The 16,293-nt window shown below is 32.3% G+C and overlaps 1 protein-coding gene across 11 annotated transcripts in view; it reads right to left on the bottom strand.

The window, feature by feature from the left end:
* The window catches only part of PMCA (plasma membrane calcium-transporting ATPase 3), a 669,337-nt gene that overhangs the window by 116,271 nt on the left and 536,773 nt on the right, over window positions 1–16,293 (bottom strand). For 6 of the 11 annotated variants that reach the window (XM_017617971.1, XM_017617951.1, XM_017617985.1 and 3 more), the window contains one exon: window positions 10,817–14,310. The exons of the other annotated variants lie outside the window; for them this stretch is intronic. In XM_017617971.1, the coding sequence (XP_017473460.1) occupies window positions 13,870–14,310 (441 nt within the window). In that variant the 3' untranslated portion in view covers window positions 10,817–13,869. Of the gene's footprint in view, window positions 1–10,816; window positions 14,311–16,293 lie in introns of those variants that run through there. 11 annotated transcript variants of the gene reach the window in all.

Below are 16,293 nucleotides of genomic sequence, written 5' to 3'. Positions count from 1 at the left end.
TCGTAACACATATTGGATTGTGTAAACAAACGGTTGCCTAATGCCCACAATGTTGTCAGTAAAAAAGGTCAAAATCATGGATGTGGAGAATTTAGTTGTCGCAGAAACAAAAATTTTAACTTTATTATTAAACAGATTTTACGCTGTTATGAAATGGTTGAGCTCGTCAATTTAGTTTGTAACCGGGCAGAGCACGAACTTACATATTTCTCAATTTATCGCGAAACGTACGGAATGATGAACTATTAAAGTCATTTCGGGAACGTTACCAAAACTTAAAAAAATAATACAAGATATACTCGACATGTACATTTTGTACAGCCAAAATTTTTCAAAAAATCTCAAATTTAATTAAAACATAAAATTTAAGATGAATTTTGTTTGCTCGCCATAGTACGAAAAGGTTCCCGAAATGACGATAGCGCCATTATCGTATTTTAATTTTTATATTTTAATGTTTAACTAAATATTTATGCAATTGTTGTGACTATCCATCTTAATATTAAGAATGATATACAATTTTAACCTAAACACCTTACAAATAGCAAAATGCTGCTGAATTGATGTAGCAATTAAATCTGACTTACCTAAATATTTTATTTAATTATGCATTCAGTCAAACAAATACATGCCAGTCACATGTCAAAACACCCTTTGAAAGACCGCCAGTTCTTGAAATGAGAAATTTTTTTTTCCTACAACGTTTTAGTTAAGTAAAAATAGCGAACTTTTTCATAAAATCATTTTAGCATTACTATTCGGATTAAGCAATTTTCAGCATTTATTTTTTAAGCAATTTTAAGTTTAACAGATAAAGAAGTCTAAGTTCGGGCGAACCCGAACGTTCTACCGAGTGTTCTAGACCACCGGTCCACCCTTCCAAAAGGGCGGAAAATGTTTTCTATTGGAAACGCAAAAATATGGACTAAATGGAATATACATGTTTTTACTACAGATTCGAAATTTATCGACAAAAATACGTATGTACATACATAACTTTTGTTTCAAGCTTTTTTTCGAAAGTGCCTTTTCAACCTCTAAATGACCTTGATTGTTCAACTCGTCCTGGACTTCTAAAATGGAGGAACATATTTTTGATTGGAAAACGCCAAAATATGATTTACCAACTCGGTGATGCTCTATCTTTTGTTCGTATTACCGACTTCCGCTTTCGGCCCGAATTGGCTTAATCATACCGAAATCCCATTCTTTTAAATGGGTCATACATGCTTTCACCCCAGATTGGGATTCTGCGGACAAAAATATGTAACTTTATTCGGAAACTATTTTGTGTAAAAATCATCATTCAACCCGCAAATTACATCTTAAGCAGGTTTAAATATTGTTTTTTAGCCTTTCTTAAATTTAAATGAGCTAATTAGTTACTAAAATATCGCAAACTACCGTTAAATGAGAGCTAGGCGTGGTTATTGTCCGATTTTGCCGATTTTCAATACAATCCGCCCTTATATGTGTAACAAGTTTCGTCGAGATATCTAAATTTTTATATGAGTTATCGTGTGCGTAGACGAACGGTCAGACAGATGATCGATTTTCATTCTGAGCAATTTGATAATCATATGTCTGCATCTATCTCGATTCCTTTCGGCTGTTACAAACAATCGTTACGCGGAGAAATTTAATACATATGTATGTATGTAATACATATGTACATATGTACATGGCTCTCGGGTATAAAAATAAACTTAAAATTAGCTTTTGTGTGAAATTTTTTTTTGTCGAACTGCAGTGTGTTTGTTTGGAATGTTTGAATTTGAGTTTTTGTTTAGCGATCATGATTTTTGGTTTTTTTTTTGTTGACCTGAGTTGTTTTTGCCTTAACCCGCCATCCTACAGCTGAATTTTCGTAACAAGTTTCGACAGGTGGGGTGTCACAATCCCCATTGAAATACAGCCTTTTATGATTAAGTACCACGATTTTCACTAAAATTTCTTTAATGTTTTTAAAAATAAAGCTTTTTTTTAATGAGTAGCAATAAAAACATGTCGCGTTATTTATTAAAGCCACTTAGGAAGCGCTTACAACTGGACTGATGTTAGAACAGGCACCAAGAAAATTACTATGCTGGGGTTTATTACACCCCACCTGTCAGATTCCGGGTAAATACTGTTTTATGTTCAGCCCGATGTTAGGAGATTCAGCGTACTATTCTTGGTTCTGGTACAAAATTTAATTTGTTTACTTTGTTCTTTGCTCAAAGTAGTTACATAGTATGGTTACTTTATTTTAATACTCACAGAGTGTATCTCCAAGGAATGTAGACCAGCCACTAGTTGATTAGTTGGGATTGTCCCAATATTGAATAAATGTTTCGGGTATACTTTTGAGTTTCTATATTTTTTAATTCATGAAAATCAATACGTTGCAATACTTTTTGTATGTGTGAATATAAACAAAGTGATTGTATAATACTTGGCTTCTCATTTTGTTGCGTGGAAACTTATTTATACTATGCTCGTTTATATCGCACCCTTAATCAAAAATGGTCACAACTCAAGAAATTGCAATGTTTAGGAGAAGTAAAAAACTGTTGATGCTGTGTAAGCAAAGCAAGCAAAATACTTTTTTTTTTTCATAAGATGGTGATGAAGAAAAAATTTTGCCGAGCGTTGGATATAGGACTTGCACTGAGAAATAAATACGTTTCTCTCAACACATGATTTGGTTATAGTTAGATTATTTGGTTATAGTTACCAAATTATGTGTTGAGGGAAATATATTTAACTGAGTTTTTTCTGTGTATGAACTGCTTTATAGAAAAAGAGTAAATCTTAAAGAATTTTGAGTTGTGATAGTTTTTGATGTAGGGCTGGATATGTATGTATAACATCGATATATTGTAGAAATCTTGCAGTCGTATGATTCTAAGTATGTATGTATGTAAGTACATAGTACATATGTTTGTTGTTCAATCCAAACGGAGGAGCTATGTATTTTTTGAGATATATTTAGTAAGGTGTGAAACATCGAGTTTTGCAGAATTTAAATTTTATTGCAGATTCAGATAGAATACCTGTCCATGTATAATATTTGTATGGCAGGATTTTTCTTTAAGGCGACAAACCCCTAGAAATGGGCGTGGTACTTGTAGGACTAAAGTTTGCAAAACGCAGATTTTATTGCGGATTTCGGCAGAATATCGTTTCGTTACCAACATTTGTTCCACAACTTTTTCAATCAAAGAATATTCTAGAAATGGGCGTGGCTATATTAAAACCAAAGTTCAAAAATTTTGACTTTATTGTGGATTTCGCTAGAATAACTATATGGATTGAAAAAGTTCTGGGACAAATATTGGTAACGAAGTGATATTCTGCCGAAATCCACAATAAAATCTGCGTTTTTCTAATTTTAGTTCTGCAATTGCTACACCCATTTCTAGGGATTCGTCGCCTTAAAGAAAAATCTTGCCATACAGATATTATATCTGGATAGGTATTCTATCGGGATCCGTAATAAAATTTTACATTTTGCAAAAACCCGATGTTTAACACCTTACCAAATATATCTTAACATAAGTTTTCGAAAAAAAATTACAAAAAAGTGCCGATTCTCACAAAATAAACCATGTCGTCATGAAGAAAAATAGTTCTTGAAAAACCCCCATTTTTTATCCACGTTTTTTATAGAGAATTAAACAGGGATTACGATGGTATAGTTTTAAGTCCTTAAATCAACTTCAAAAAGTTCAACTGTTAATAGCTAAGTTAGCTTTAGGACAATCTTGACGATCTTATATATATAGAAATGTTAAACCCGTTTCTTTAGCTTTAAAACGACGTTAAGTTGAAGTCTCTACGATGAGCAGAACAACCCGAGATATAACGATTTGAAGAAGTACATGATTAGTAAGAATCACGANATCTTATATATATAGAAATGTTAAACCCGTTTCTTTAGCTTTAAAACGACGTTAAGTTGAAGTCTCTACGATGAGCAGAACAACCCGAGATATAACGATTTGAAGAAGTACATGATTAGTAAGAATCACGAAAAAATGCTAACTTTGACAGATCATATCTCCAAAGAAAAAAGCGAAAAAAATCCTCGAACACGTGTTAGCTTATTTCATGTATAGAACCCATAAAAAATTGGAGCCAATCGAAAGTGTGACACCAAATTTGGTGTCCGATATGAAAAAGAATGTCTCATATACAAGTGCATTTTAAATAGCACACAAATCTGCATAATAACTTTGCCCGGCAGACCACGCTTACACATGTATCTGCGTTTAGGAAACAGCTGATTTGTTGATAAATAGTAGGTTCTTTCCCGTACAACCCGGACCGGATCCGGTAATTAGAGAATAAACGAAAAATTTCCACGCAAAAAACCACATTTCGGGTCCAGAATTTGAGAAATAGCTGATTCAAGTGGTTCTTGTTGTCGACACTTAAATGCAAACACTTTGAAATAGAATTTTGGTTTCACAAATTTGATGTTTTAATAAAAAAAATATATATGTATATATATAAAGATTGAAAATACATGTTAACACAGAACAGCTAATATACATGTTGACACTGAATCCATTTTTCACTTACAATCCAATACGTTGCAATTTTCGCTCACGGTACGATTTGCAAAGTATTGTTTTCAAGTATCTGTTTTCAAAGTATTTGTAATCAAAGTATTAGATGTTTCAAATGGAAACTGCCAGAAACACCTCATTTGCGTTATATCCATCGATTTAGTGCCAAATTTTTCTCTTTGTTATTAATCCTTCGAAATAGATTTTGTAAATCGCACCGATTTGAAATCGTACGATTTTCAGAACATGCCTGATTAGTTGATTATAGGTTTTTTAATGTTATTCCTAACATTCGCATTCCGAAAATTCGCATTGGCGAATGTGAAAAATATGGCATTCGAAACATCCCTAGTAGTACATACTATACATATGCCTACACATATATGGCCAAAAAGGAAAGGTTAAAGCTTGTTGTGGGCCATAAAGTACGTTCCAACAGCACGTAATTCCCTCTATCATTCGTAAATGGCTCTCTCATTCGTAATATGCGCCCAATTACCCTTCGAATTACGTAATTCGCCATATAAAATTTTGAGAGCGACAAAAATTTCATTTTCTTTAAAAGCAAACTCCAAATAAATAAAGTTACTCAGATTTCAAAATTTTTTTTTGTTTAAACAGTAATCTATTAATCTATTAATCATAATCTCATTAATTGCACATCCCTAAGACGAATGAATCCTATACATTACTGTTCATGAAGACTTTTTTATTTGAAAAATAATTGTATTAAACACTAGAAATCGTGTTGGGCCGCATGCAGTCCGCGAGTTTGACACGTCAGTTGTACATATGCACATATATTTTTGTTGGATTAATAGGCCGCTAAAATTTAAAACAATGCATATTCTTCGTAATTGTACTATATTTTCCAATCAAACATTTTTGTAAACCATCCAACATGTGCGTGAAGCGGTTGTTAAAGCGTTTGAACGATCGAACATCGATAGATACATATCATACGATATCGTAACACATATTGGATTGTGTAAACAAACGGTTGCCTAATGCCCACAATGTTGTCAGTAAAAAAGGTCAAAATCATGGATGTGGAGAATTTAGTTGTCGCAGAAACAAAAATTTTAACTTTATTATTAAACAGATTTTACGCTGTTATGAAATGGTTGAGCTCGTCAATTTAGTTTGTAACCGGGCAGAGCACGAACTTACATATTTCTCAATTTATCGCGAAACGTACGGAATGATGAACTATTAAAGTCATTTCGGGAACGTTACCAAAACTTAAAAAAATAATACAAGATATACTCGACATGTACATTTTGTACAGCCAAAATTTTTCAAAAAATCTCAAATTTAATTAAAACATAAAATTTAAGATGAATTTTGTTTGCTCGCCATAGTACGAAAAGGTTCCCGAAATGACGATAGCGCCATTATCATATTTTAATTTTTATATTTTAATGTTTAACTAAATATTTATGCAATTGTTGTGACTATCCATCTTAATATTAAGAATGATATACAATTTTAACCTAAACACCTTACAAATAGCAAAATGCTGCTGAATTGATGTAGCAATTAAATCTGACTTACCTAAATATTTTATTTAATTATGCATTCAGTCAAACAAATACATGCCAGTCACATGTCAAAACACCCTTTGAAAGACCGCCAGTTCTTGAAATGAGAAATTTTTTTTTCCTACAACGTTTTAGTTAAGTAAAAATAGCGAACTTTTTCATAAAATCATTTTAGCATTACTATTCGGATTAAGCAATTTTCAGCATTTATTTTTTAAGCAATTTTAAGTTTAACAAATAAAGAAGTCTAAGTTCGGGCGAACCCGAATGTTCTACCGAGTGTTCTAGACCACCGGTCCACCCTTCCAAAATGGCGGAAAATGTTTTCTATTGGAAACGCAAAAATATGGACTAAATGGAATATACATGTTTTTACTACAGATTCGAAATTTATCGACAAAAATACGTACATACATAACTTTTGTCTCAAGCTTTTTTTCGAAAGTGCCTTTTCAACCTCTAAATGACCTTGATTGTTCAACTCGTCCTGGACTTCTAAAATGGAGGAACATATTTTTGATTGGAAAACGCAAAAATATGATTTACCAACTCGGTGATGCTCTATCTTTTGTTCGTATTACCGACTTCCGCTTTCGGCCCGAATTGGCTTAATCATACCGAAATCCCATTCTTTTAAATGGGTCATACATGCTTTCACCCCAGATTGGGATTCTGCGGACAAAAATATGTAACTTTATTCGGAAACTATTTTGTGTAAAAATCATCATTCAACCCGCAAATTACATCTTAAGCAGGTTTAAATATTGTTTTTTAGCCTTTCTTAAATTTAAATGAGCTAATTAGTTACTAAAATATCGCAAACTACCGTTAAATGAGAGCTAGGCGTGGTTATTGTCCGATTTTGCCGATTTTCAATACAATCCGCCCTTATATGTGTAACAAGTTTCGTCGAGATATCTAAATTTTTATATGAGTTATCGTGTGCGTAGACGAACGGTCAGACAGATGATCGATTTTCATTCTGAGCAATTTGATAATCATATGTCTGCATCTATCTCGATTCCTTTCGGCTGTTACAAACAATCGTTACGCGGAGAAATTTAATACATATGTATGTATGTAATACATATGTACATATGTACATGGCTCTCGGGTATAAAAATAAACTTAAAATTAGCTTTTGTGTGAAATTTTTTTTTGTCGAACTGCAGTGTGTTTGTTTGGAATGTTTGAATTTGAGTTTTTGTTTAGCGATCATGATTTTTGGTTTTTTTTTTGTTGACCTGAGTTGTTTTTGCCTTAACCCGCCATCCTACAGCTGAATTTTCGTAACAAGTTTCGACAGGTGGGGTGTCACAATCCCCATTGAAATACAGCCTTTTATGATTAAGTACCACGATTTTCACTAAAATTTCTTTAATGTTTTTAAAAATAAAGCTTTTTTTAATGAGTAGCAATAAAAACATGTCGCGTTATTTATTAAAGCCACTTAGGAAGCGCTTACAACTGGACTGATGTTAGAACAGGCACCAAGAAAATTACTATGCTGGGGTTTATTACACCCCACCTGTCAGATTCCGGGTAAATACTGTTTTATGTTCAGCCCGATGTTAGGAGATTCAGCGTACTATTCTTGGTTCTGGTACAAAATTTAATTTGTTTACTTTGTTCTTTGCTCAAAGTAGTTACATAGTATGGTTACTTTATTTTAATACTCACAGAGTGTATCTCCAAGGAATGTAGACCAGCCACTAGTTGATTAGTTGGGATTGTCCCAATATTGAATAAATGTTTCGGGTATACTTTTGAGTTTCTATATTTTTTAATTCATGAAAATCAATACGTTGCAATACTTTTTGTATGTGTGAATATAAACAAAGTGATTGTATAATACTTGGCTTCTCATTTTGTTGCGTGGAAACTTATTTATACTATGCTCGTTTATATCGCACCCTTAATCAAAAATGGTCACAACTCAAGAAATTGCAATGTTTAGGAGAAGTAAAAAACTGTTGATGCTGTGTAAGCAAAGCAAGCAAAATACTTTTTTTTTTTCATAAGATGGTGATGAAGAAAAAATTTTGCCGAGCGTTGGATATAGGACTTGCACTGAGAAATAAATACGTTTCTCTCAACACATGATTTGGTTATAGTTAGATTATTTGGTTATAGTTACCAAATTATGTGTTGAGGGAAATATATTTAACTGAGCTTTTTTTGTGTATGAACTGTTTTATAGAAAAAGAGTAAATCTTAAAGAATTTTGAGTTGTGATAGTTTTTGATGTAGGGTTGGATATGTATGTATAACATCGATATATTGTAGAAATCTTGCAGTCGTATGATTCTAGGTATGTATGTATGTAAGTACATAGTACATATGTCTGTTGTTCAATCCAAACGGAGGAGCTATGTATTTTTATGTACATACATATGTATATGTAGCTATGTTATTGTAGTAGTTGCCTTCAGTCCATCGGACGTGTAGTCAAATTTGCTTTCAATTAATTATTTAAAAAATGCTTAAATGTCCTCTGTTATTTCTTCCTTGATGGGAGTTTACTTAACATTGGACTAGTATAATTATAAAATTTCGTGTTCGAAGCGATTGTTCTTTTCCGTTTTCTTTTGTGCGTGTATGTGTGTGTATACATCGTAACCCAGCAAGCATTCATTTACGTTTATCATACTACATATCGTCGCTCGAGTAAAGAAACAGTGTAAATGCCACATACACTATTATTCGATAATTGCACCATTGGATAGACAATCCTTTAATCTATTAGAAAAATCGTTTATTTTTTCAAATATCTCTTTGGCTCACTAATTTATTACCGAAAAACCAAATTGTATTTGTATGGTTTGTAATGGTTTATAAAAACTTCCAATTCGTTTTTCTCAAAACTATACTTTTCACATTACACTATTTCATTATTCCTGCGACGATATGTAAAAATGATTCAAAACCAAGAACTTTTTAAATATCAAAACTTTTAAAAACGGTTTGAAAAATACAACTTTTCTTCTTTAGGAAAGGGAGATCTCATGGATACCAATATCAAATGTTCTACATCAAAAATATTTCAAACAAATTCAAAAATAAAAAACAAAAACTTAAGCTAACAAATAAACATGATTGGAAAAGTCAGGCCAATAATGATTTTGCAATGGCTCAAATTCTAATATATTCTAAATAAAGATTTTTATATCAAGAAAAATTAAAAGGAGCATTTTCAAAAAAATTTACTTCATAGTTTTGATTAGCCATAATATCTCGCCATAATCGAATTTTAGTTTTTCTGGCCATTTCATAATGTTTCATATAAATTTTTTATTTCAGCGTTTCATTATTTTCATGATGCTTCTAATTTTAATTTTCTTCTGCGTTTTGTAAACTAAATACTCATCTTTATTTAGGGCATAGTTTCAATTCAGTTAATTTTTACATTTATGGTTTGTTGCGTAGTTATTTTATTTATTTTTACTGGAGTTGTTTTTTTAATCGAACTTCGATTAATCGAGATCTTCCGACTCAAATGAATGGGAAATCTAATGTTCAATGCGATCTTTGTGTTCAAGGTGATAACGAATTCTTCCAAAAGATGAAATATATCTACATATTTAAATACATAAAAAAAGAATTTTTCCAAAGGTAAAAAAATAATTTAAACGTTCGCGTCGTTGCCGATTCTGGATGTGTTAACGCACAGCCGTAATTTTTTTTGTATACGTGAATGTTTTTTTTTTTTTAATTCTGATCCATAAATCTTATGTACACTTGTATGTACATGTGTTTCATGTCTCTTGTTTTTGGTTGTTCATAAACATGAACCACCGGTGGTACGTGACGGCTCACGAAAAAGCTGGTCATATATAGTAAAAATTAACCTACAGGCTTCAGACTTGGAACACAAGCTTCTTTATTGAACATAATTATAATTATAAAGTGTTAATATAAAACAAAATCCTCCCACAAATGCGCCCACTACCCATGTAACGGAATTTTTTAAAAACTCTAAATGTAATATTTCGGAAGCTCTAGCAAAGAAACCAAAGGCAATAGAACCTTCCACTTAGCCTTAAATTAAAGGTAGAACTCTCGACTACTGTCGTTGAAAATGCCAGCCCTGCATCTTGACCAAAAGGTCACTTATAGTCATTTATTGAACAGCAAAAACTTATTTTAACAAAATTTTTTTCCAATATTTTTTTATTGTTCAATAAATCTTAAAGCTGTTTTTGATAGAGCTTTTCATGTTGATTACGAGTCCGCAATTATAAAGTTTTCATCTCATCCAGATTTTGAGAAAGACGAGGTCAATGTGTCAAAAAATCATCAAAACGAAAAATCATTTTTTTGAAATATTTGAGAATCTCTAGTAGAGAAAGAAAACGTGATAAAAACTTTCACCTATGCTTAAATTAAAGCTGAAACTCTTGAATACTGTTCCTGAAAATACCACCCCTGCATCTTGATCGAAAGGTCACTTATACATAGTCATTTATAGCACAGCAAAAACTGATTTTGACAAAAAATTTTATTCCAATATTTTTGTGTTGTTCAATAAATGACTATATATGACCTGATGGAAACTTTATACTTAAGGATTCAAAATCAGCACAAAAAAGCCTATTAAAAACAGCTTTAACATTTGCCGCACCAAAATCAGTGGTGCCCTGTGTAAGCTTTCCGCAAAACACAATGAGCACTGTATTATTTTATCTCGCCATTCAATCGGGAACTACAACAGAACTTGGACGAATCTGGTTACTTTCTTGTTGTTTTTGCTATTATCTTCTATTATCTTCAAAATGCAGAATATCCCGATCTCTCGCGATCACAACTTTTTCAACAACCAAATGAAAAAAATATTCTTATATATTTTTTTTGAGACAGCTTTTACAATTAATTTTTAGATATATTTAGTTGTGTCAAAAATTTAAATTTAATGACTTAGATTATTTAAGATACCGTCAGCTACGCTCTCTATCTCGCAAAAAATAATTAAGTGTTTGAACCACTATTTTAAAATAAAATAAATAAAATTTTAAGTGGGATTAGCAAGTTCAAACTGCTCTAGTAAAGAAGATACAAAAAAAGGGTGCCTTATACTTTTCATCCACTACAATGGACCTTCATCTTGACAAATTACCATGTTTTTCAACAGTCGGACAACTTTGATTTTCGGAATACTGGCAAGCTTTTTCGTGATGTCTCCCACTGTGCGGCTGTGACATATATTTCTTACCCAGGGACGTCAAATACTACCAGTGGCCACGATGTAAAAGGTAAATACATTGATGTCTAAGTATCTCTGTTTTGTTTCAGAAAATTAATAAATTTCGATTTTTTTTGCGTCCTGTAACAAATTAAGTTTGCTTGAATAAACTAGTATTAGGGGAGCTCAAAATTTGTAGCATTTAAGGTGTAAAGTTGCTACATATGTATGTAGACTGCTTTTGGAGAAGCAACAAAACGCGTGCTAAATTGTTACGTAGAACCTTTATACCAAAAATGCTACAAATCGTGAACTGCCGCATTGAAAATACTCCTTAAATCCGGTTTTTTAGTAGTTAGTCCAAAATACTTAGATAATAAATGCAAAAATGATCCGACTTAGAACCGAATGTACCGCCCTTACGTACAGCCGTTACTTCTTTTCCAAGCTTCTTGTGCCATAACGTTTTTAAATAGGATTAAACATAAAACCAACAGTGTGCCGCATGTGGTACACGACGTCGCGCATGTGTTTTTTACTTTAAGGAAAATTTACTAAATAACGGATTACCGCTGGAAGCAAGTGCAACCACAATCTAATTTTCTTATATACTTATATTTCCTAATATATTCTTGTGACATTAATAACAAAAACAGTTCCATAAAAAATACTTGACTACTCAATTTTTGAATCTTCAACTTTCTAAACGAAATTCAGATAAGGAAACAAAAATCATTTGTTTTGGTTTTTTGTTTTTTTTTTTTTAACTTTATTTAAGTTTTTATTATGCCAAACCGAAAGAAGCACGCGCCCTTTGAGGTTCTCGATGTCGAGTACATTTCTCCCATTCAATTTGATTAGCTAAATTTTTCGATATGTCGACATATGCATGTACTACTGTGCAAATGAACCGAAATGTAACCATACACAGAGTGCTGCTATAGACATAACCATTGCAATCGGCTGTTCTGATCAAACGTAACGAAGCTCTCTAAACGATTATTTGTGACATTCCTTAACACCACGGCCATAATCATAACCGCAATAATTCGCATAAAGCTGAAAATTGGTACAAGTGTTGCGAACATCATTACAAATGGGATGCAAAAGGTCCCATCGATCCCACATCTGCTAAAAATTTATTCAAGGTCAAAGGTCACATAAATTGATATTTTTAAATTTTCAGCCAAAAAGCAAGGTTTATCATAAAAAAGGTTACACAAAAGTGTAGGGAGGAAACGATACCATGCAGGTATCGACACTTTTACTTGGAAGTAGTATCGAAAGAAAGTATCGAAAAATATCGGATCTAAAGTATCGATACCTACTCGTATCGATAATTTTGCCTATGAAGGCAATACGTATGAACTAAAGTACTTACTACATATAAATAGTCTCAATCAAAGCTCGTTTGTTGATCACCCCGATTGCTTGTTTTCCTCACAACTCAAGGAAAAGTTCAATTTATTCCCTGTTTCACTGTGATTACTTTTTTCTCCTAAATTAAGAATTTTAAATATATTTGAACTTAATATTTTATTAAAAATTATTATCTTACAGTTTCGCTTAAAAATGCAAAAAAAAAAAACAATATATGTGACCTTGAATAATTTTGTTTGCAGATGTGGGATCGATGGGGACTTTTCACATTTTATTTTTACCGGTGTTCCCAACATTCGTACCAATTTTCAGCTCAATGCAAATTATTGTGTGTTTACATCACTTACTTATTTTTTTAGCTAACTTGACTGCGCTTCTAATAAAAGACAAAATATGTACATACATATGTAATTCCTTATTAATTTGATCAACAAGATTTTCTTCATAGATACATACATATATGAAGACTGCGAAGACAAATAATACGACATACTACATATATTATTACTTCTGTTCTGTTTCATTAGGTGGTTTTTTTCTCTATGCACTATTACTAGAATAGCAAAAGCAATCCGTGTGATTTCACTCGAAACCGATTTGAGAAAATTTGTGAAAACCAAGTTAGGCCTGGGGCGTATTTCATAAAGGGACAGTGACTATTTTGTCACGACAGGCATTTACCGTATTGTCAGTGAAAATTCGACAGTTTGGTGGATGTTTTGTTTCATAAAAACAATTGTCACCGTTTGAATTCCATGTTTTTTCAAAGTTGTCGGCAGTCATATGAAATTTAGATATAATTCATATGTAATCATTGCATTTCCATTATTTTAGTTTTAAGAAATATTTAAATTATTGAAGAGCAATGAAATTCGCGTAATTACCATATACAAAATTGGAAAATTCTCCTGTGAAAACTTTTAAACGGAGCTATTTAGTTTTGTCGGTCCAGGCGTCTATGAAACAGAAAAAATGTCGGCGACAATTCTGGCTCTGAAACTTTCCGGAAAAATCTGCAATGGTCACTTTTATGAAATAGTTCCTGGTATTTTTCTTCGAAACGTTCGAAATCATGTTTGCTGAGTATGCGTGTATTAGTATGTACTATGTATGTCTGTTTTTTGTGTGTGTATATATTTTGAGTGTTTGATGTTTTCGCTTCTCTTTCTTTTGTTTCATTCTATTTTTTATTAGTTAGTTTGTAGTTTTTAGTATTTTAAATTCGTGTCTCAGTTTGTAGTTGTTTCTGTTGATGCTGTATTTGTTGTGCAGCATCAGTGAAGGCATTCACCGCGCGCTGAGCTGTCTGTGAATGGCCATTGATGGCGGCAGCCGTCCCATGCCCCACTAGCAGATTGTAACGTTGCTGCAATTGCTGCTGCTGCGGCTCTTCGTCGATGTAGGTGATGTCTGAGAGCAGGGCGGCCGCCGTCGTAGACCCATTGCCACCACCAGGCTGATTATTATTTTTATATTGCTGGTGTTGCTGCGGGCTATTAGTACGCTGTTGTTGCTGGTGCGCATAATTAGGATTAAGCAGGTTAGAATTATACAGCGGATAACCGGGGATCGTGCCGCGTGGACTGCGCAAGCTATGCAACGATCGGCGCTCGTTCAAGTCTTCCAATGTTGAGCGGAATGCACGAATAACGCGTAACTGAAACAAATAAAATTAGACAACAAACAAACAAACGAACGTACGAACAAACATCGCAAAAAAAGAACGAAAATGAAAAAAGAAAAATGAAACGAAAAAGAAAAAAAATAAATTGATTAATTGTTTGGTATTTGGGAATTTAAAAAAGATGCAAAATGCAAAATATAAATAAGGAGATAATCAATAAAAACAAAATGTAAATAAAAACTTTGTAAATTAATTATTTGTTAATTTCATATCACTTTTTATTTAAATATCATTATCTTAAACTTGCACATATGTATGTATGCACATATATACATATGTATGTAATATGTTTGTATGTTTCTAAGCTGTACTATATACGATCGCAGCTAGTATATGTAGGTGAATGCAAATATCTACAGTGTTGTGCAAAACAAAAGCAACAAAATTTAGTTAGATTAATGCTGTTCTCTGTACTCCTTTCAAAAAACAATTTAAGCAAAATTGTATTATTATTTCTTAAATACCCAAAAGCGCTTTAAAATAAACGTAATATTTGTACCACTTCTTGGTGAAAAAAATAGAATTAAAAACAAAAACTGGTCCACACTCGGTTGGCATATGTGCATAACAAAAGTAACAAATCAATATTTTGAATAAGAACCCTTATTCTTAGTTACATCAGTGAATCTCCCGAGGCATTGATGCTAGTAAATGTTATCTATGATTCATCTTTATTGCAAAGGTGTGGACCGGAAACCCTCCTCTTTCTCAACGTTCTATTGTTTTCACCAAGAAGAGGTAAATGTATTACATTTATTTTAAAGCACGGTTTTTTGAATTAAATACAGCAATATAATTAATTTGATGGTTTTATATATGTATACGCATACATACATAAAAGAATACTTAAATGTACACAAGTCATAAAGTTAAATAAAACTAAAACAGTGACTTCTGCGTGTATGGACGTAAACATACGGCTTCTGCTCTATTTTTTTTAAATTTAATACTGTACATATGTATGTTTGAGTGTCCAATTTGTATCATTAAATATTTTAAATGATTTGATTGAGGGGAAATTGCCAAATCGCGCTTATTTTTTTATATGTACACTAGGGTGGTCCAAAAATGTATGAGGAAAAAGTAAAGTCGGAATTTTTATGCTCTCACCCCCTAGGATTGTTCTATACCGAAAAAAGTATACCCCTATTTTTTTTTGGAATCAAAAAATATTTAGAGGTCGCTCATAGCGCTCAAAATTTTCCATGCATTTTTATATGGGGAGAAAACAACTTTTCGTAGAAATGGTATAGAATTCTTAGTCAATATTTTTCGATCTAAAAACTCTGCTTCTGTGCAGGAGATTTCCAATAATAATACCCAATTGTCTAGTTAACCATTTATTATCGTAACTAATAAAAAATCGTTTGTATAAAAAAATAGTTAAATAAATAATTGGGTATTGTTATTGAAAGTCTCCTGAAGAGAACCAGAACTTTCCGATCGAAAAATATTGATTTTCAAGAATTCTATATCATTTCTACGAAGTGATTTTTCCCCATATAAAAATACATGGAAAACATTGAGCGCTTTGAGTGACCTCTAAATATTTTTTGATTTCAAAATAAAAAAAAGGGGTATACTTTATTTCGATATAGTACAATCCTAGGGGATGAGAGAATTACAATTCCGACTTTACTGTTTTTGGTCCACCCTAATGTACACACATAACCATGCATATGTACATAATACATATTAGGGCTGGGACTATCCGTATACTCGCATATCCGGTCATCTGTGTGGATATTCGCGTGTACGAATAAAATCCGGATATCCGGTTAATATCCGTTTTATTTTGTTATCCGAATATTCTAATGCCGAATTTCCACTAGGCATTGAAATGACAAAAAATTAGAGGTATTTAAAGAGTGCCATGTGGAAATGAATTTAATGACTATGTTTTTAACGTAATGACACGAATATTTTTTAATGCCCAAGTTTGCCAATAAAATATTT

The sequence above is a fragment of the Rhagoletis zephyria genome, unplaced genomic scaffold, assembly GCF_001687245.7.
Source record: "Rhagoletis zephyria isolate East Lansing unplaced genomic scaffold, Rhagoletis_zephyria_1.1 Rzeph_scaffold_00032, whole genome shotgun sequence".
In the NCBI taxonomy this organism is placed as follows: Eukaryota; Metazoa; Arthropoda; class Insecta; order Diptera; family Tephritidae; genus Rhagoletis; species Rhagoletis zephyria.
The sequence above is the reverse complement of the archived record's forward strand: the minus strand, read 5'-3'. Positions and strand labels throughout refer to the sequence as shown.